The sequence below is a fragment of the Herpailurus yagouaroundi genome, unplaced genomic scaffold (assembly GCF_014898765.1).
Source record: "Herpailurus yagouaroundi ecotype Mexico unplaced genomic scaffold, PumYag 211, whole genome shotgun sequence".
NCBI classification, from domain to species: domain Eukaryota; kingdom Metazoa; phylum Chordata; class Mammalia; order Carnivora; family Felidae; genus Herpailurus; species Herpailurus yagouaroundi.
In genome coordinates, this window is record NW_024412442.1 from 3592495 (window position 1) to 3615249 (window position 22755).

General features: G+C 37.9%; 1 protein-coding gene across 21 annotated transcripts in view; it reads left to right on the forward strand.

The window, feature by feature from the left end:
* The window catches only part of PCDH15 (protocadherin related 15), a 1259847-nt gene that overhangs the window by 1073360 nt on the left and 163732 nt on the right, over positions 1-22755 (forward strand). For all 21 annotated transcript variants that reach the window (XR_005784343.1, XR_005784344.1, XR_005784345.1 and 18 more), the window contains 2 exons: positions 15862-16002; positions 17924-18036. Coding sequence is in view for 18 of the 21 variants with exons in the window: in XM_040454209.1 (XP_040310143.1) it covers positions 15862-16002; positions 17924-18036 (254 nt within the window). In the remaining 3 variants the exon portion in view is untranslated. The remainder of the gene's footprint in view (positions 1-15861; positions 16003-17923; positions 18037-22755) is intronic.

Consider the following 22755-nt stretch of genomic DNA (forward strand, 5'->3'; position numbering starts at 1 on the left):
ATAAATAAATAAATAAATAAATAAATAAATAAATAAATAAATAAATAAAAGTACTGGGACGCCTGGGTGGCTCAGTCCTTTAAGCATCCAAATCTTGATTTTGGCTCAGGTCATGATTTCACAGTTCATGAAATCAAGCCCCACGTTGGGCTCTGCTCTGACCATGAAGCTTCCTTGGGATCCTTTCTCTCTCCCTCTCTCTCCGTCCCTCTTCCACTTGCTCTCTTTCAAAATAAATAAATAGCATTAAAAAAAAACAGTACTTATGTGGTACCTGAGTGGCTCAGTTCATTAATTGTCTGACTCTTGCATTCAGTTCAGGTCATGATCTCACTATTTGTGAGACTATTTGTGTGACTCAGAGCCCCGAGTCAGGGTCTTTGCTGACAGCATGGAGCCTGCTGGGGGCGGGGGTGGGGGGGTGTCCTCTGTCTGCCCCTCCCCCACTCGTGCACACTCTCTCTCTCTCAAAATAAATAAACAAATTTTTAAAAAGAATAACAAAATAGTACTTACTCTGTTGGGTTGGTATGAGGATTATATGATAGCATTTGTGGGGAACAATTGGTGCCATACAGTGAATATTCAGCAAATATCATCTGCCATTGTTGTTGTCTTTCCCTGGTCTTTTTCAGGCTTTGCGTCTCTGATACTTGCCTTCTGTATTTACTGTTTATATTCTGCTACCTTCTCTCTTTTCTTTTCACCTGCACTCCGGGAAAGCCTGTAAAGGTCACAGGTCAGGTCAACCGAGCATGGGCCGGGGGATGCGTAAGGTACGGGGCAGCGGAGAAGGAGCGGGCCTCTGTGACAGCTTCTTCCCAGCCTGATCTCTTCTGGGGGTCTTTTTGCAGTGCATGTGCCTGAGGTGAGCCCTCTGAACTCAGGGTTCTGTTTGAGCCAACCAGTGCTCCGGGCGCATGCGATGGCGTGTCTGGCTTTAAACCTGGCTCTCCCAGCATGATAATGGAGGGCCCTCACCCCCGTTCTCTCCCCTGCTCCAAGCAGACTCGGTGCAGAGTCAGATAATCCCAAAGCATTCAGGGGAATCTCAGGATCAGGAATTTCAGCCACACGGGGGACTAGCACTTCAGAGAGAGTCCCATACAGCCATGGTCATTATTAAGTGTGATGTATCTTCACGACTTCTAGCACAGCAGGATTTTATGAGCACACAGCACCGAGAATGAAATGTGAGAACATAATACTCTGTGAAAGTAGTAAGAAAAAGAAAATAATGCCATTATATAAAGGCTTTTTTTTTAAAAAAAAAAAAAAGTAAAACTGCACACAGTATGCAACAATTAGGTCTTCCCCCCAAAATGCTGCAGAGTAAACAGTACCAAATTGTTACTAATTCATTATATCAAAGATTTATATTCTTACTCATAGATCTCCAAGGCAGCTAGGGGTTGGCCGACCTTGCTCTCCGGCTGAAGGTTGGCCTCAAATCTGTCCCACGTGAGTCTTCTTTCAGGGATCTTTGCCGAAGCTAGCCTGCCCTGTTCCCAGTGACGATGAAACCACAAGGGAATTTGCCCAACTGACATGGCCACAGTTCAGGCCACTGGCTGTGTGTCTGTCTTGGGTCCATTGACCAAAGCAAGTCCCACAGCCCAACCCAGAATCAATGGGCCTGGAAGTGGAGGAAAAAAGGAGTGGATATTTACTGAACAATAGTACGATGTACCACAACTGTTCAGTTAAGGTTCTCTTTCAATTCATTGAGATGGTTGAGGAAGATTGTAGGAGTAAGGTATGAGGATAAAAGATGTAAAGAAATGCTAAGTAGAGGCACCTGGGTGGCTTAGTCGGTTGAGCATCTGACTCTTTGTTTGGGCTACCCGGTCACGATCCCACAGGTTCTTAAGATCGAGCCCCGTGTCAGGCTCTGTGCTGACCGAGCAGAGCCTGCTTGGGATTCTTTCTCTCTTTTTCTCAAAATAAATAAATAAATATTAAAAAAATAAATAAATGAGAAGCAAATATGCCTATTGATCCACTGACGGCAATGTTTCATAAACTGTGGATTATATTTAACTTAAATCTCTGTCCTTATGTTCCAAACAAAATATTTATTTACACGTGTGTATCCGTTGTTAATTAAGAGTACTGCATTAGGTATTAAAGATTAAAACAGTCATGTTTCCTAGCCTAAGAATTTCAAATTCAGAGTTAGAAATCAAATAAATAGAAATGACAGACCATAAATCTCTGAAAAGTAAATCTTTATAGTGCTATGAAATTAGACAGAAGGGAGCCTGATTTTGTATGGAAAGTCAAGGAAGTTTCTGGAAAAAGTGGCTGCAAGTTGAAATCTGGAAGAGAAAGAGGCATTTCCACTGGAAGGTGACATGACAGAATTAGGCCCTAAAGTCAGAGGAAGAAAAATAATGATCAAAAACCAAAAGAAAATACTTTTGTCAGGAGTCTGGAGCAGTAAACCCAAGTCAGACTCTGTGGGTTCGGCTAGACCATGAAGATAGTGCCAAGATTTCTTGTCTCATCCCAAGAAAAGTAGGATTTTCTTTTTTTTTTAATTTTTTTTCAACGTTTTTTATTTATTTTTGGGACAGAGAGAGACAGAGCATGAACAGGGGAGGGGCAGAGAGAGAGGGAGACACAGAATCGGAAACAGGCTCCAGGCTCTGAGCCATCAGCCCAGAGCCCGACGCGGGGCTCGAACCCACGGACCGTGAGATCGTGACCTGGCTGAAGTCGGATGCTTAACCGACTGCGCCACCCAGGCGCCCCTAGAAAAGTAGGATTTTCAAACAGAGGGGACAGGATCACTAGTTATTAGCTCCCATTCAGATTCGTCCCTACTTTTAAGTTCCTTTGTTTTTATGAGTTGGCTTCTGTGAGGAAAGCTGAATGTGTGCCGTTACTTTTATAAATTTCAAAATGTATCTGAGTGAAAACATTTGACAAGGAATGTGTTATTTATTGGATGTCTGTAGGGGATTGAGACATGTTTACCTTTGAAAAACATGTTTTCCCGAAGATACAGAGGTAAATAACTACTGCTCAGTGTCTTCAGTAGTTATGTTAATGCCGCGTCCGTAGAAACTGAACTGTGTGTGCTACCTGACCTCTATCAGGTCATGACATCTGGCACAAGGAAGTTGGCTGTGCAAGTGTGGACTCACTATGTCGTCAACACGTTGCAGTCACTACAGGTGTGAAAGGGAAGGGAGGACAGAGGGAGGGAAAAACCACACTTGGAGAGTTTCCCAGGGTCTTTCAAGGATACCTTAGCGTTCGGTCAGATCCACTAAAAAAACCATTATGATTGCCAAACACGACCCAAACCCCTTTACAGTAGTCCCTAATGCCAAATGATACTTGGGAGGTTTTGAGAATTATACCATTACAAAATACATCATATTAGTTGCTTTCAAAGACATGGGGAAAAAGAAGTTTGGAAACCACATCAGGGGGAAGAATCTGGGTATACTTGAAAACAAATTACTTCATGTTTGTGTGTAATGGTAATAACAGGTTTAGTATTCCCTGATTTAATGTGATTCCCATTATTACGAAGAAAATTATGTGGGTCTGAATAAGTAATTTCTTGATAATTATGTATATAAGAAAAATTACTGAATCAAGATATCCCCTGGTATTAAGAACTTAATTATTTTGGCCCATTATAGTCTCGTTGAAATTCCCTATGTTTGCAAGTTTGAAACATCTTTCATACAGACCTGCAGTTACCTTCTGTAGTAATTAATTATATTTTTATCATCATTAAGTGAAAACATATTGTGTTTAATGCTCACTATAAGAATGTAAGTCGTAAGTAAAAATGAGCTGAGTAATAAAGAAGGTAATTGAAATCTCAGGGTTCTATTTTCTTGAGATAAATTTACATTTACTCTGCCATATTAGTTAGACACACTCTGTCATATATAAATGTTTTTTGATGTAAAAAAATCTAATGTCAACACCATCATGACAGGATTTTTTTTGGTGGGGGGGCTGTCATGTTCCCATCATCTAGGGAAAAAATGCCCGGTTCAGGTTGTCACTGTGTCACCATATTGCTCTGTATGTGCTGAATAAATGGCTATGCCAGTACTAGCTCATACTAATATTTACTGAGCCTTTCACAGTCAAATTTAGTAGATAAAAGGACATCACAAAGCGGAAATGCCTTTCACATTTTGGAATCCCCACTCTATTTAAATAAGTCACATACTACCTCAAATCATATTTGGAAAGGAGCCTAGTACATGAACAAACAAATCAATTAATTCATTTGTTAATAGATGTCATTAAGTCATGTCCTTCCTGAGGGCAATTAGGGTTGGCACACAGCCCGAGTCCTTCAAAGCTATTGACGAATGTCACTAGGGGTTGGCATCTGTGTTTAACCAGGAAAAATGATACTGTACTGCCCGTACTTGACTTCTTTCAACCTCATTTCCATGTAAGAATAACAAGACCATTTCGCTGGCTTGGTGTTTGGGTTTAATGAAGAATGAAAGCGCTTAGCCAATGTCAGGCACAGAGATGTTGATGTTTCGTTCTCCTCGTCCTTGCTTTCAGGCAGGTGGGAAAGATGGCGAACTTCACCTCTGGTTTGGTACAGTGCTGACATAGTCATCATTTGTACACCTGAGGATGTCAGTGCCTGGACTTGTAAAGTAATTCTGCTGTCATCTGTGTCATTGGCCAATTTGAGAGGAAAATTTTCATGAAAACACGTGCTAACTGGGTCTCTACACCCCCCCCCCCACCCAAATAAATATGTACATACTTCAAGAAAGTTTTTTTAACCAAAAATTAGCAAGGTCTTTTGTTTAAATTGATATCTTTAGTTTATGTCACTTCATAATGATACATGTCTACTTTTATCCCCTTGAGAGGAAGATAAAGTATCCACAATCTTGACACACACGTTACATTTTAGCTTGTCACTTTTGTACCCAAACGATGCACCAGATCAGACTTGACCAGTAACACAGTCGCTACGATCTGTGTAGCAGGGGACATGTTCAAGGCACATCTTGATGTGTAAATGCCTGCGCAGTGAGGTGGAAAGTCCAGTTGACTATAATCCTGAAACTGTGTCATCTGGTTCTAGCACGTTCATGTGCTAGTGCCCATGCTTCTTTAGAGCTTTTATCAGAAATGTCAGTAGGCGGTTGTGTTTATCTGTGGACCTTTTGTCCCCCTCGTCCCAGTTATGAGCCCCGTAAGTACAGGAGTACAGGAGCACATCTGTCTTTCTCATCATTGCCTGTCATCTTGAGAGATGAACATTAGCTATAGATGGGAATCTATGGACAGCTATTAGTGGGTTTTAAATTCAAAACATGCCAACAACTTAGCAACTTTCTTTTATTTTTAAACATTTTTATTTTATTTAAGTTTATTTATTTATTTTAAGAGAGAGAGTGAGCAGTAAAGGGACAGAGAGAGAGGGAGAAAGAGAATCCCAAGCAGGCTCTGTGCTGTCAATGCAGAGCCCAACATGGGGCTTGATCCTATGAACCATGAGATCATGACCTGAGCCGAAACCAAGAGTTGGATGCATAACCCACTGAGCCACCCAGTCCCCCAACTTAGCTACTTTCTGAGATAAGCAAATTCTTGGAGGCCTTCCACACCATACACAAAATGACCTATGTAACTATGATTCTCACAATTACCAAAAATATTACTCAGAAGTCTCAATCATTTTCAACAATTGGTTAACTCACAACATAACTCAGATTTGGCACATTGTGTAATGTAGTTGGTGTGAGAAAACATCATCTGTATCTTGATAATATAAGCCGTCTCGGGGTCCCTTTATTAGAAAACTCAAGAGGATTGTGTCATTACCTTAAAGGATAAGCTTAACAGCAGAAGGTGTTGACTCTAATTACAGGGGTAACAGAATATACGGACAAGGGCTGTGAAGTAGGGAAGAGATACTGCTTTATATTCAGCCAGTCCAGAAAAAAAAAAAAAAAAGAGGAAGAAGAAGAAAGAACTTTCATGACAATAGTTCTGTTTCTCTAGTACTGTACTCAGGGATCTTTTTTGAAAGAATATGTATTCTCCTCCTGTTTTTTTTTTTTCCTTTGGGAGCTATGTTTTCATAGGTTCTATCATCATCTCTTTTGTGTCTTTCCCCACCACCCTCCCAAAAAAGTCACCGATGTAATCTCTACTTCCTTTTTGCTCTCAAAAAATGTGCACATGGCCACTGCAAGTAGGGATGCAGGTGACATTTCAACCAAAGTGGGGATTCCACACACAGCCACCCATCGTGTCCACGTAAGTGATATCTGTAGATTTGGACATCCTGGCCATTCTGGATACGTGTATGTGTAAGCATTGCTCATATTTTAAGTATTCAGTTAACAAATTATTTTTGACCTCTTTTTTTTTTCTCTTTTTATTTATTTATTTGTTGATTTATTTATTTATTTATTTTTCCAATATATGAAATTTATTGTCAAATTGGTTTCCATACAACACCCAGTGCTCATCCCAAAAGGTGCCCATCAACCACCCTCCCCTCCCTCCCATCCCCCATCAACCCTCAGTTTGTTCTCAGTTTTTAAGAGTCTCTTACGCTTTGGCTCTCTCCCACTCTAATCTCTTTTTTTTTTTTTTTTTCCTTCCCCTCCTCCATGGGTTTCTGTTAAGTTTCTCAGGATCCACATAAGAGTGAAAACATATGGTATCTGTCTTTCTCTGACCTCTTAATGGAAAGGCAAAAAATCATCTGCTCAAGTGGAACTCACCCTCAAGGGACAGAGATATGTGCAAACCCATAGTCTAGTAAATATGTAACATAATTCAGACAAGGGTACATAGTCTAAAAAAACAGAGAGTAAGGATTGACAGAGAGGAAGGGTTGACTCAAGGGGCTTATGAAAGGGTGTGGGTGGAGGATAGGCCATCTGAAACTTGGATGTGGATGTTGGGAGGAACCACTCACACAGGAGTGATGTAGCAGAGTGAACAACAGAAGAATGTGGAGGTAGGTGTGACCTCGGTGTTGTATGAGGGCAATCTTGTTGAATTACTTTTGATGATCATCAGGAAGGTAGGGATATGAGATGACCTCCATCTCCTCCACTCAGTTCTCCTTCTAATACCCTCAGGACTCAGCTGTGTCTAGTCAATAGACGTGTTGAATGAGTGAATCCCATGTATAATGAATTCATTCCTTTGCTATAAACATGACCAAGGTGATAGGTATTAGGGAATAGATAATTTATAGAATTTTCAATTGCTGATATTTTATATAATTTTTAAATTTAAATTTACATCAGTTTTAATTTCAGTGGTCTATGTGGTGTCAACTCGAAGTTTTCAGCACCCATTGAATGATTAAGCTCCCACTAACATCAGGGTTCTTTTTTTGAACATTTTGTTTAGGGAAATATATCGCTCTAAAGGAGAATGTGTCACTTACTTGAAAATTCAGGGAAAAAATATCTCAAATCCTTGTGGTGAATGAAAGTGACATTAAGAGGGGTTGCTATACCAGCACCTCATTAGTCTTTCAAAATCACGGTTGTCTGAAGTCATGCATGCTCCAGTAGACAGACGAGGTCAGCTGGATTTATAGAAATTGCTGTCACAGTAAGTGAGGAGGCTTCAAAAACGCTGACTGTTATGTTTCACACATGTCCTCAGTTTCCATAAAATTTTAACAAGGGACTCATTGTATTTACCCTTCAAAAGACTCCAAGAGGCATAATGATAAGAAACTCTATTTTTGCCCCCACTTCCTGCTGAAAAGAGAATCTTTGCAAACAATTTTACCACTTTCCTATTAAATTAATGTTTATGTCTTGGCTAATTTATTTCATTTGTTTTGATAATGCCTGTTTGTGGTGGATAGGTAAATAGATAAATATTCCAAAATTGCTTAGTCTTCTTTTTTTAAATGTTTTTAAAAATTTATTCATTTTTGAGAGACGGAGATAGATCACGAGCAGGAGAGGGGCAGAGAGAGAGAGGGAGACACAGAATCTGAAGCAGGCTCCAGGCTCCGAGCTTTCAGCACAGAGTCCGATGTGGGGCTTGAACTCACAAACTGTGAGATCGTGACCTGAGCCAAAGTCGAACGCTTAACATACATACATATCATGAGATTACCCATGAAATTTCCATAAATCATGTTGGATCAAAGTTTACCTTATAGTCCCCTATTTGAAATTCTACATTGCCTGAAATGTCAAAATACATTTTACCTCATGATATTAAAATATCTGTTCTAAGGAAGAGATATTATAGTTTAGTTAGTTAACTAAAGAATAAAACGAAATGGATTCCACTATGGATATCTAAAGTATTCGTCTTCTTTGGTGGTGACCTAAAACCATATATAATTTGTTTTTTTGTTTTAATTTTGAACCCACAGTTTGAATACCTTTCTAAACAACTATGATAAGTAAGGGTGTGAAGACAGAAAGACAAGAAAATAACTCCTCAGATGATACAAACACAATTAGAACTATCCTAACAAAAGGAGGCTGGGAGTAAAATATTGGTCTTCATAAATGAAAGAGAGACTCTGCTCCATCTCACAGAGGCCAAAATGAGCTTGGCTTTCAGCAAATGTTTTGCGAGGAAGAGCCTTTCTAACTGTCTAAGTCCTCAAATGCCACCTTGAGTCTTAACAGCATGTATGAACTAACTTTGGCCAAAATCTTTTAAAATTTATCTGAATGTTATGGTTCAGTGGTGGTAGTGTCTAAAGATGGCTCGGGGGCCTGGGTGGCTCAGTTGGTTAAGTGTCCGACTGTGGCTCAGGTCATGATCTCACGGCTCTTGGGATTGAGCCCCGCACCAGGCTTTGTGCTGACTGCTCAGAATCTGGAGCCTGCTTCAATTCTGTGTCTCTCTCCCTCTATGCCCCTGACCCATTCACACTCTGTGTCTCTTTCTCTATCAAAAATAAACAAACATTGAAAATATTTTTTAAAAGAATAAAGACAGGGAACTAAGTGGTAGCCCCCAAGGTTTCTTTGGTTCTAAGCAAAGACCGATCAATTTGTTTTATCAGAGTGCAGGACCAAGAAGTCATTTGTTTATCATTTATAAATTAAACTGTAGCCTAGTTTTAATGTAGTATGAAGTTTAAGAAAATAATTTTTGCAAACTACTTGTAGTGTTAGTGACTTTATTATAATTTGGAAATGTTATAGAAAAAGAATCTATTGCCATAGTCATAAAATTTTAAATATTTACTTTTTTATAAAAAGATAGATCTTCCTTCTGTCTATGGATGGTCCAAAAAACTCTTTTTTTTTTTTTAATTTTTTTTAACGTTTATTTATTTTTGAGACAGAGAGAGACAGAGCATGAACGGGGAGGGTCAGAGAGAGGGAGACACAGAATCTGAAACAGGCTCCAGGCTCTGAGCTGTCAGCACAGAGCCCGACGCGGGGCTCGAACTCACAGACCGCGAGATCATGACCTGAGCTGAAGTCGACCGCTTAACCGACTGAGCCACCCAGGCGCCCCCCAAAAACTCTCTTAATAAACATATAAATGCATATACAGATAGATATAATATACATACTAGCTTATCCTGAAGTAGAGAGTGATAAATATTTTCATCTCAGTTTTAAGTATTTTTTACAGGTTGGCTTACCAAACATTTGGCTTGGTTTACTTGGTTTACTTAAAAAAAGAATTGTATTCGATGTATTCAACTGGGAGAAATATCAACATATTGGGAATACATGAGTGTAAACCAAAGTCCCTCAATTCTGGCACAATTTAAAGTTTTAAAACATTGATAAATTAGGGGCGCCTGGGTGGCGCAGTCGGTTAAGCGTCCGACTTCAGCCAGGTCACGATCTCGCGGTCCGTGAGTTCGAGCCCCACGTTGGGCTCTGGGCTGATGGCCCAGATTCTGTTTCTCCCTCTCTCTCTGCCCCTCCCCCGTTCATGCTCTGTCTCTCTCTGTCCCAAAAATAAATAAAAAACGTTGAAAAAAAAATTAGAAAAAAAAATAATAAAACATTGATAAATTAATATTTATCTAAATTGCCAAATATTTGGGTTTTTAATGTTAATATTTAAATTTATATTTACCTAAATGATATATTAATGTGTACATAATGTACTTATTAAAATATATAACTTAGAAAGTCAATGGACTATTTCATTGTATTTTTAAAAATACAGTTGAGTGAATTTAGAATACTCTGATCATATCTATTAAATTGTAATGGAATCAGTACTGAAGGATTTTAAAAAATAAGAGTGATAAATATTAAGCGATAAAGCTTATAATAAATAGTCCTCTTTTTTTTAGCGTGGTTGAATATGTGGATTTTATGATGACATTGTTTTCCAGGTTAATTTTACTTTTAATGACTTTTAATGACTTTTAATTTTATTATTAATTTTACTTTTTATGACTTCTTGAGAAACATGCCGTTGACCTGATTCATGTCATAAATGGCCCAGGGACAGTGTTAGGCATGTTGAGGCTGTCCCCAAAGCCAATTGCAAATAATCATATGGCCTGAATATGTAAGTATAAAGCAACACTTTTTTAAAGATTTTGGAAAGAAAAAAAAAGGAGGAAGGGAGGAAAGGAAGAAAAGAATAGAGAAAAAGTATGTTGGTGGGAGAAAAGAGGGAGGAGGGAGGGAAAGAAAATGAAAAGCCTTTTGAATATATTCAAAGGAAAAATCCAAATAATTTTAGGTATTTAGTTATTGTTGCATGTGATATCAAATAAAATGTGGTGCCTTGATACAGTGTGATAGAGGGAAAAATTAAAATGTCTCTGGTGGGCTGATGATGCCATAGGAAAGCCACATTCTGTTTATGTGTGGTAAAATCATAGAACAAAAAGTTCATTGCCATAGGTAACATATAACATTTATTTTCATATACATACAAATTTATCTGTAATGATTCTTTAGGAAGGGCCTGGTGTTCTGGTTAGCAAAATAGTTTAGGCATGTGAGAGACAGCATTCTATAAAACCAGAACTTTTTCTCTTTTTATTTGATCAGTTAAAGCTGTACTTCAGAATGGACCATGAATGTGCCGGCTTTAGTCAAGAGCGTGTGTGGTGTATAATGAACATTCTTAAAGTTTCTTGGTCACTAATCTTGTGATTGCCCTCAGAATTTTGGTTATACTACAGACAGAATGGGTGCCGAATCTAACAGAAACCCTGAAATTTCATTCCTGAAACAGTTTGTGCTGTCGTCTTGCTCTTGCTTCATTCATTCCTCACGGGATATGTGTTCCGGAACTTCCCTGGGCGGAGCCCTAAGGCAGGGTTTACAAGCGCTTCTAATTCTAGAGCATTTTTCCCAAGTAACTTTGCTCAATTGTATCGCTATTCATTCTCATGTCAAAGTGTTCCTGTCGGATAGCATAGATGAATGTTAAGTTGGGTTAATGTGTAAGGACCTATGTTTTAGTACGAGCTGTGTTTCATCCGAGTAATAACACTGCAATGTACTATCTGAGGAAATGCTGGAAACTAGATAACTCTTAAAGGCTTGATTTTCTTTTTGTAAAATATGGTTACTACTCATGCCAACTCCTGAATTTCTTGTAAGCATAAACATGAAAATGCATGAAATGAACATTCTCTGATAATGTAGTAAAGTGCACAAATGAACAGCTGACAACTCCTGTCATTATCATTATTTTTTTTTTAATTTGAGTATATTTGACACACAATGTCCTATTAGTTTCAGATGTACAGCATAGTAGTTAAACAACTCAAGACAGGGGCGCCTGGGTGGCTCAGCCAGTTAAGCATCCAATTTCGGCTCAGGTCATGATCTCACGGTCCGTGAGTTCGAGCCCCGCATCGGGCTCTGTGCTGACAGCTCAGAGCCTGGAGCCTGCTTCGGATTCTGTGTCTCCCTCTCTCTCTGACCCTCCCCCGTTCATGCTCTGTCTCTCTCTGTCTCAAAAATAAACAAACATTAAAATTTTTTTTTAATAAATAAATAAATAAATAAAAATAAACAACTCAAGACATTATCTGTGCTTACAAGTGTACTTACTCTTTGTCACCGCACATCACTATCACAGTACCATTGGCCGTATTCCCTGTGCTGTGCTATTCATCCCTGTGACTGATTTATTCTATAATAGAAGCTTGTACCTCCCTGTCCCCTTCACCCATTTTTCCTACCTCCCTTCTGGAAACCATCTATTTATTCTCTGTGTTTATGGGTCTGATTCTGCTTTTTGTTTGTTTACTCATCTGTTTTGTTTTTGAGATTCCACATATCAGTGAATCGTATGGTGTTTGTCTTTCTTATTCTGACTTATTTCACTTAGGTTCAGCCATGTTGTCACAGATGGCAAGATCTCATCCTCTGCTATGGATGAACACTATTCCAGGATACATATGTAGCATGTATATAAATACAAATACAAATATGAATATAATACAAATATAAATATAAATATAAAGCATACGTATATTCTACCAATTGATGGGCACTTGAACTGCGTCCATATCTTAGCTATTGTAAATAATGCTTCAGTAAACATAGGGGTGTGTATATCTTTTTGAATTAGTGTTTTTGTATTCTTTGGTAATTCCAGTGGTGAAATTACTGGATCATAGGGTAATTTTACTTTTAATTTTTTTAATGTTTATTTATTTATTTTGAGAAGGGGGTGCAGAGAAGGACAGAGAGAGAGAGAATCCTAAGCAGGCTCTGAGCTGTGTGCCCAGAGCCCAATGTGGAGCTCTGTCCCTCGAACTCTGAGATGGTGACTTGAGCCTAAACCAAGACTTGGACACTTAATCGACGGAGCCACCCAGGCACCCCTGTAATTCTCTTTTCAATTATTTCAGGATCCTCCATACTGTCTTCTTGAGGGGCTCTACCAGTTCCATTCCCACCAACAGTACACGAGGGTCCCTTTTTCTCCATATTCTCACCAACACTTTTTGTTTCTTGTGTTTTTTGTTTTATTCTGACATGTGAGAGGTGATACCTCACTGTAGTTTTTATTTGCACTTCTGTGCTGATGAGTGATGTTGAACATATTTTCATGTGTCTTTTGTCCATCTGTGTGTCTTTGGCAAGTGATTTTTCATGTCTTCTGCATATTTTTAGCTGGATTATTTGTTTTTTTGCCTTAAGGTGTTTAACTTCTTTATATATTTTGGATACTAACCCTTTATCGGTTATGTATTTGCAGATGTCTTCTCCCATTCATTAGGTTATCTTTGAATTTTGTTGATTATTTGCTTTGCTGTGCAGAGATTTTTATTTTGATATAGTCCCAATAGTTCATTTTTGCTTTTGTTTCCCTTGCCTGAGGAGACATAGTTGGAAAAATGTTGCTATAATGAATGTCAGAGAAATTAACTACCTGTGTTCTCGTCTAGGATTTTTATGGTTTCAGGTTTCACATTTAAGTCTTTAATATATTTTGAATGTATTTTTATGAATGGCATAAGAAAGAAGTCTGGTTTCATTCGTTTTCATGTTGTTTCTAGTTTTCCCAATATAATTTGTTGAAAACACTGTCTTTTCCCATTGCATACTCTTGCCTCCTTTGTTTAAGTTTAACTGATCATATAATTGTGGGTTTATTTCAGGTTCTGTTTGGTTCCATTCATCTGTTTGTCTGTTTTTTGTGGCAGTACGGTCATGTTTTAATTACTTTATGTAGTATATTTTGAAAGCTGGGATTGTACTACCTCCAGTTTTGTTTTTCTTTTTCAAGATAACTTTGGCTCTTTGGGGTCTTTTCTGGTTCTATACAAATTTTATGATTGTTTGTTCTAGTTCTGTGAAAATATTGGTGGTATTTATATAGAGATTGCATGGAATTTTTTGATTGTTGGGTAGTATGGACCTTTTAACAATGTTTTATTTTCCCAATCCTTGAGCATAGAATACCTTTCCATTTATTTGTGTTTTCTTCAGTTTCTTTCATTGGTATATTATAGATTTTGAAATAAGGTCTTTCACTTCTTTGGTTAAGTTTATTCCTAGGTATTTTATGACTTTTGGCACAATTGTAAATAGGATTGTTTTCTTAATCTCTTTTTATGCTACTTCATTATTAATATATAAAAATGCAATGGATTTCTGAATATTGATTTTGTATCCTGAGATCTTACTGAATTAATTTATCAGTTCTAGTAGTTTCTTTTTGTTGTTGTTGTTGTTTGTTTTGCTTGTTTTTGCTAGACTCTTTAGGATTCCATATATAGTATCATGTTGTCTGCAAATAATGGAAGTTTTACTTCTTTCTTACCAATTTGGATAACTCATTTCTTTTTCTTGTCTGATTGCCGTAGCTAGGATGTCTAGTACTATGTTGAATAAAAGTGGTGAGAGTGGGCATCCTTGTCTTGTTCCTGACCTTAGTAGGGGAAAAACTCTCGGTTTATAGTTTACATTTTTATATCTCAGAGATGGTTTATATATTTTAAGATAATTCAAATAGAATAGAAGGAGAAGTTCAATTAAGGGTCCACTGCAGGAAACAAATTGATAGAAAAGATGAAAATGACCTATATTAAGCATGCTTTCATTGAGCTATTGGCAGGACTTGAGGACAGTTCAGTTGTGGAGTCTGAAAGAATGAGAAGGGTCAATGCCTTCCCTAGGGCTTTCAGAGAGACCAACTTGGTAAAAGGGTGGGGCCATTGACCTAGAGTGGATTACGTATATGTCTGGGAGAGGAAATCAATATGCTGTTTTGGGGTATGTTGAGTTAAAAATAGAACATCTAAGTTGACTATTATATATATTACTTGGGAGTTTAAAGAATGAGTGTAGCCAGAATTTAACTTTGGGAGTTGTGAACAAATAGAAGTTGTTTAAAGGACTGGAAGAGATTGTAGAGTCTAAAAATACAGGTAGAGAAGGTAGACATGCCCGTGACTGAAGCTTGGGAATGTTTTCATCCTAGGAATTTAGTGGTTCACATAGCATCTGTTTGGGTTTGAGGTCAAATCTACCACATGCCAGCTCTGTGTTCAAATTGTTTACTTCACCTCAAGGGCTGGCTTAAGCGCTGAAAAGATTATACTGACACACCAGTGTCACTTACTATAATTCAAAAAAAGACCAACCTAAACCCTAATGTAAGTGAGGATGTCCAACCATCTTGACTATTTTTATTACAGTCTAAAAGTTTTATCAAATCTTAATTTATTTTTCTAAAAATTATTTAACTATCCCGACTTATCTTGGTCTATAACTGGGACAAGTCAACATCCTTTAACTCCCCATAAGCCTCAAGTTCATTAACTGAAAATTTAAAAAAATGTGTGGTAGAATATATATGTATCATCTTTACTATGCTTCTTGCACATAGTAACCATTCAACAAAGATTAGGCATCATTATTTTACTATTATTACTATCACCGTCATTAGTAATGATATCCTAAAGGATTGTTAGTTACGAGGATTAATTTATCTATGAAAAAACCTAGGTGTTAAACAGCACAGAGCAGATGGTACTTTCTGTCTCCTCCCCATCCGTACCTATCCTTCCACTTTACAAGTCTTCCAGATCTTCCGCATTTCATTGTGCTCTGAGTGTCAGAGTTCAGAAAAGCACAATGAAAGAACATAATTTAGAATTGTCTTAGAAGCTAAACTATTAAGCACACATGGTGTTTCAGTCGGGTGAGATTCCTACAATTAAAGGAAAGTGGAAGAGAAGACGTTCAAGGCAGCCAGTAGTTTATTATTTCACATAAATCGTTTTCAGTAACAGGTAGAGAGGCTGTGGCATTTCACACGTGGAAGTGTGATGGCTTAATATGATCTTTTACTTCTAAAAGGCCATGCGTTTTATAGATCAGTTTTGCATCATCGATATTCTTTGTTTTCATTTTGTGAAGAGTAAATTCATAATATATAATTTCATTCTAGGGATTACCTGCAAGTCGTGTGAGGTACAGAGTAGATGATGTCCAGTTTCCTTATCCTGCTAGTATTTTTGACGTAGAAGAAGATTCTGGAAGAGTAATAACTCGAGTCAATCTTAATGAAGAACCTACGACAATTTTTAAGGTCAGTGCCGTGTTTCCCTTACATGGTCTGTTTGATATTTAACTTCTGAGAGTTCAGTTTAACAGATGGCTGTACAAAATAATTTAAATTACAAAATAATATATTTTTTAACCACATAGATATTTAGAGAATCAGATAAGCAAAAGAAAAAAGTACACTTGATATTTCACATCTTGGAGATAACTAGAATTTACCATTTTAGTATCTATCCTTATGATGACACTCCATGCAAATGCAAGTGCACACATAATGTGTTTTCAAATAATATGATCAAATAAAGGACACCTGGGTGGCTTAACCTCAGTCTATTAAGCATCTGACTCTTGGTTTCTGCTCAGGTCACGATCTCACGGTTCATGGGATCAAGAATTGCATTGGGCTCTGGGCTGACAGCTCAGAGCCTGCTTGGGATTCTCTCTCTCTCCCTCTCTCGGCCATTCCCCCACCTTGCTCACACATGCACACACCCTCTCTCTCAAAATAAGTAAATTTAACAAAATGAATAAATAAATAAAATAACATGATCCTATTATTCATACTGCTTTTTTAACTTCATAATATATTGCCCATGCCAATAAATACTGGTAGTGGTATTATTTTAATAGTTATATGATGTTCTATTGTATGAATCCACTATTATTATTTTGTCTAATACTTTGTTCTTGGATAATTAGGCTGTTTCTAATTTTTTGTCATGATAAAATTTGCTGTTGTGAACCTCTTTGTGCAATAACTTTTGCTGCTGACCCGATTTCTTTCCCTTAAGTACTGAGATGCAGAATTGTTGGGTCAAGTTTACGTACCCATGATAAGTTATACTTCCAGAAAATTTCAAATAGTGTTACCCTTCACTATTACCATAAATAATCTATTTTATTAAATGTCTGAGCATTTCCCTTTTCTGTAATTACTTAGAATACTTTTTTCATTGTTAATAAAGCCTCTGACCCTGCAATGAGGAAATGCCCTCATCGGTTAACCTTGAGGGTGTCATGGGTACCATGCCTCACATAATCCTACCACTGTTGGGAGAAATTGTTCCATTTGTAAAATATTAACCCAAGGCTAAATCATTGGCTGCAAGATGATCCTTAGTTATGGCTTCATAGTCTAAGTTGAACTGGTTTAGATTAATAGCTGTAGCTTCCAAAATTATACACATTCTTGACAAACACATAGTTTTGAAAATATTTAACATTTCTTAAATAGAAGAATTATTCATGACATAATATGTTATCAAAAACTCAATTATAAATTATAGTAATAAATATTATATAGTTGTTCCATCTTGAAATGAAAGCTTTTCTGCATTTTGCATCATTGGAACTGTTTCTACTATGCAGTGTGGACTTGGTTGTCTATATTTTTAAGAGAGTGTATATCTAAGTGTATTAAACTGGAAAGATTTCCAGTTTTATCCTCCAGAGTGAAGTATTTCTGCCCTATAATCTTGCAGACAATTAATTCCCTGGAAAAATTAATTTCTTTTTATAAGCAAGCTAATTAGCTTTTTGCTATCGATGTGACTGAATTTAACACTTTTTAAATAAGTGTTGGTGCTTATAATGGCACATGTTTTACTGTAGGCATCAGTGGGGTTGTGTAAGAGAAATCAGTTTAACCATTGGAGAGATGTCGCATTGTCTACCTGTTTTTACTGGTAGTGTTTTGTCATAGAGTTAGTAACTCAACTTCTTTGAGTTTTCTTGTCTAGGAAATGAACATAAAACATCTACATGGTGGGACTGGTGTAAAGATTGAGAATATATGTAACATATCCTAGTACAGTGGTTACGACCTGGCAGACAGTGAGGACATGATCACTGTGCCCCCTCTGGGGCCAGGCAGTCCAAAGATTAAAATGATGCCTTCTTTTCTTCTTGTTAATAATCTTTAACATGAATTTGTATTACTTTTTAAGTTGGTGGTCGTCGCTTTTGATGATGGTGAGCCTGTGATGTCCAGCAGTGCCACGGTGAAGATTCTGGTCTTACATCCTGGAGAAATCCCACGCTTCACACAAGAGGAATATAGGTATTGATTTCCATCAGTTTTTGTGATATGTAAAGTTTTTTTTGTTTTGCTTCGTTATGGCCTCTCAAAACTGCTGCAATAAGAGTTGATCAATGAATGGTCCTTCCCATTCTAGTTTAAGTTTTTCTAAATTAACATAATATTACCCTTATTTTAAAAGTTGATATTTAGTTAACATGACAGTTTAGTCTATAAAAATATCAGCTTTCGTAATGCTTTGATGAATAATGAATGCTTTAAAAATAATTAACACAGTCCTTGAAAAATACATTATATTTTGGGGTTTAAACTGCAACTATTTAATGATCCCAATGGTGAGAAGTAGGCATTTAGTTTCATGTTATTGCCAGAGACATAATTTGACATCTGTCTGAAATGATATTTCTCATATAACCAGTGAAAGAGAGAGGGATAGAATGTATGTGTGTGTTTATGTGCATAATACATATTGCATATTATAATATAGAATTAGCATATATACTGTCTTAAGTCAGGATGCCATAATAAAATGCCACAGAAAGAAGGGCTCAAACAAATTTAGTTCTCACTGTTCTAGAGGCTGGAAGTCTGAAGTCAGGGTACCAGCATGGTCAAACTCTGGTGAGAGCTCTCTTCCTGGCTCACATAGAGGAAAGTGAGAGAAAGCAAGCTAATCTCCGGTATTTGTAAGGGTGCTAATCCCAAGATTAGGGCCCCACCCTCTTGTTTCTAAAGGCCTTACCTTCAAGTACTATGCCATTGAGGGTTAAGGCTTTTTAGGAGGACAGTCCACAGGATGTGTGGATGGATAGCTAGATAGAGACAGATACATAGATAGATAGATAGATAGATAGATAGATACATAGATATTCTTAGGAAGTGAAGAATTGAAAAAAATAATAAAACTAAATTTACTATATTTCATGTTTGCACATTACTGTAAGATTTATAATGCTTTCCTGACAATAGAGTATCACTTTCTTTCATGATACAGTTTAGTAGTTTGCTCTATTTAGAGACAGAGTCAACATTACATAATGATGCTAATTAGGACTCAAGAGGAAGGAAGACTTCATATAATAGAATACTTTATCAGATTCTAAAATTTGTATTATTATTGCTTTGATTTATTACTTTCATAATTTCTAAGAACTACGTAAGAACTGTGAGTTAGGGCAAGGGCTGAGATACTGGAAGGCAGATGACACGTCTGGGAACATTTACCATGCTGGCCAAGTAGTGTTTTCCTTTATAAAAAGTTGCCTTTGCAATATGCAAGCAATAAATTAAAGTATATAATTTTACCAGAAAACTCTACATAACATATATGTAAATCACTGAGATGGAAAATATATTTAAAACTTGGGGCTCCTAGGTGGCTCAGTCGGTTAAACATCTGACTTCAGCTCAGGTCATGACCTCACAGTTTGTGGGTTCGAGCCCCACATCGGGCTCTGTGCTGTCAGCTCATAGCCTGGAGCCTGCTTCAGATGCTGTGTCTCCCTCTCTCTCTGCCCCTCCCCCAATTATGCACACGGGCACGCACGCACTCTCTCAAAAATAAATAACCATTAAAATAATTTTTTAAAAAAACTGCATTGAAACTGTTAAGAATTCTTGGTCAGTCTGTTTGAAACACCATTTTCTTCCTTATGTCCATCCTTACCAGTTCCCCTTTTCTTTTGTTGTCATGGTAACCTGTGAACTCCAGTTCTTTGCCAAGGTGCATGTGGTTTTCTGCTTCTAGAGCCCTTCCTTGAACATGTTTATTGTGGTCATGTCAAGAACCCAAATGAATGTAAACTCACTTGTGTTTCTCCCCAACTTACCTAGATTCAACGTTCATAAAAAATGTACTTACTATTTGGGATGGGTCCAAAAATCCTTCAGAGTTTCAGCCGAGCAAAATCCCAACCTGTGTTCTCCCAAAGTTCTCCTCCCATCTAGTCCCTCCTTGGAACCCCAAAGAAGGCCGGAGTGATGATGCCTAATGCTGTCCTTTTGAATAGGCTCTGTGAATGGATCCCCCTTCTCTGGGTTTTCCTCTGCTTCATAGCAGCATGCCTCCAGACGTCGGGAGCACATTGCTTGTTAACTCTGTTAGCCACACATTGGGGCATGAATGCCAAGGCCATAGGTCTCATCAGGGCATTGTTCATTTAGCTTTCTTTTTTTAATTACCCTTATTCCTGCCACCTTTTAAGAATAAAAATGTTTTGTTCAGTGAAGAATTTACCATTCCTTACCTTCTTGGCATACAACTACTAACTGCAAATAGATTCTATTAATGAAGTTGTTAACTTAGAGAAGAAAAAACCCACCAATTACTTGGTGCTAAAACTAAGAGGAGTGACATGAGCTTACAGGGAAGAATTTTTGCCCTTTCTGAAGAACATTTCTAACATTTGCAAATAGTGCCCTTGACTATCCCAATTCGTGAGTTCCTCTGACACATAAGGGAGGTTTGGTAATCTTGTTGTATCCTACAGTTTATGAAGAAAGTCCTAAGAATCGATGTAATTGCCATAATGGATTCAATAGGACTAGGGCACTGAATGGGATTGTTTTCTTTTTTTATCAGACACTTAGAAACCTTGGATAAGAAAAAAGTTGTATCAACCATTGGCAGAAGACACTACGTTTTTAATAGACCAATAATTGAATTTAAATGTTTAAGTAACTTTACATATGATTTAAAGTGTAGAATGAACTATTAAAATAAAAAAACAAACAAACAAAAAAAGACCTAGGGCTGATCTTCATCAGTTCTCTCTCTGTGCTCGTGATTCCAAGTATATAGTGAGTCTGGATCCCTCCCAGTCTTTCCTTCTTCCTCCTGGGCACACAGCTAGACTCCACTTCCCAGCCTAGTTTGCTAAATTGAGCTATAGGACTGAGTTCTGGCAAATAAAATGTGGAAAAGTATGGTCTCCACTGTTTCCTGGCCTTACTTAACCTTTTCCGCATATGGACAGGTAAAATGGAGAAAACACCCAGAGACGCTTGGGAGCCATGTGTTGACAACTTTGAAATATAACAAGAAAGGAGCCTAGGCCTTTGAGTCACAGATAGGAAGAGGAATACTGAACTAGGAATGACATATGTTTACATATATTACATATGACTTTTTTTCGAAATCATTTATAGCCTTGGCCAGATGCACATAACTCCCAGAGATGCTAAATAATGTTATTAGACCTTTACTATCAGTATGATCCCTTGTGTTGGAATTGAATGGTGGAAGAGTATTTCACTTTGGCATAAAGATTGTTTTGAACTAAAATCACTTAAAAAGCACCAGCTGCAGGAAGGACATTCTAATCTCCCTTTTACTTCCTAAACACAGGACCTATAAACTCTGATGTGAAGGATGCCCTCCCTGTACCAGGAGGAAAAATGTTCTTTAATGAGGAGTCAAAGCCAAAAGAGCTGATACAGACAGGACTTGTTAGAATAATTCACATCGCCCTCCGGGCTCCTTCTAGAGTTTAATTTTCCGCAATGACCTCTCCCTGTTCATCCTAATACAAAAGTATGTTGGCGTTGCCATTTCTCTGGATCTTCATTGCCTCATGAGGGCTCTCCTGTCACTTAAAACTTATATAAATGTGTACGTTCTCTCCTACTAAAGTGACTTATGTGTGTTTCATACTTAGACCCAGCCAGAAAACCCTACAAAGATAGAGGTAAAATCCTACTTCCATTACAGAATTGGTCCTGGTGGAAAAACTTTTTCATGTGATCCAATTTGGGGGGACATAAAAGGATAAGCAAGATTTGTGTCCCTGGTGGGGTGTGGGGAAAGCATGAGCACGGGTGGCAAAGGGAAAGCGGTGATCAGAGAGGAGTAGCTTTGCCAGCTGAGATACATGCCGTGTTTACATGTCCTGCATGTCTTCATTCCCGTATTGGCTCTTGAATTGTTTAGGAATAACTAGTTTCAACAGATGTCTAGGTGTGAAGAAAGGTTCTAAAGATAAAATATTCATCCATTTTAGAATATTGAACTCCATTCTTTTTGTTAAATTATTTTATGTTTATTTTTGAGAGAGAGAGAGAGAGAGAGAGAGAGAGAGAGAGAGAGAGAGAGAGACAGTGAGTGGGAGAGAGGCAGAGAGAGAGGGAGACACAGAATCCGAAGCAGGCTCCAGGCTCTGAGCTGTCACACAGCCTGATGCCGGGCTCGAACCTACGAACCATGAGATCATGACCTGAGCTGAAGTCAGAGGCTTAACTGACTGAGCCACCCAGGTGCCCCTCCTTTGAAGGTTCTAATGTGGGTTTCAACGGTGAAAACCAGAGTCACCATGAATAGTTGCTGGCTGTTCCTGGAGTGGAAGTCCCTTCTAGGATTTGTCTATTGTGCAGAATCTTCTATATTAGAAGGCATGCTTCTTACTGCCAGCATTAGAGCTTGAGGGGTGATGCATTTGCTGTGACTGCTCACAGACTATTTTGACATCATTTTCTAGTTCCTGAATGAATAATCTATTAATTCCCTGCCTTTCTCCCCATAGGATTTTAGCATTGGAGAAGCTAGGTGCTGTCTTCAATCAGGTAGCCTTTCCGTTGCAGTATACACCCAGGAAATTTGTCATTCACCCAGAGAGTAACAACCTTATCATCATTGAGACAGACCACAATGCCTACACAGAAGCTACAAAAGCTCAGAGAAAGCAACAGATGGCAGAGGTAATGAGACTTGACTTTTAGGGTTCAATTAAAAGGCACTGAAATTTT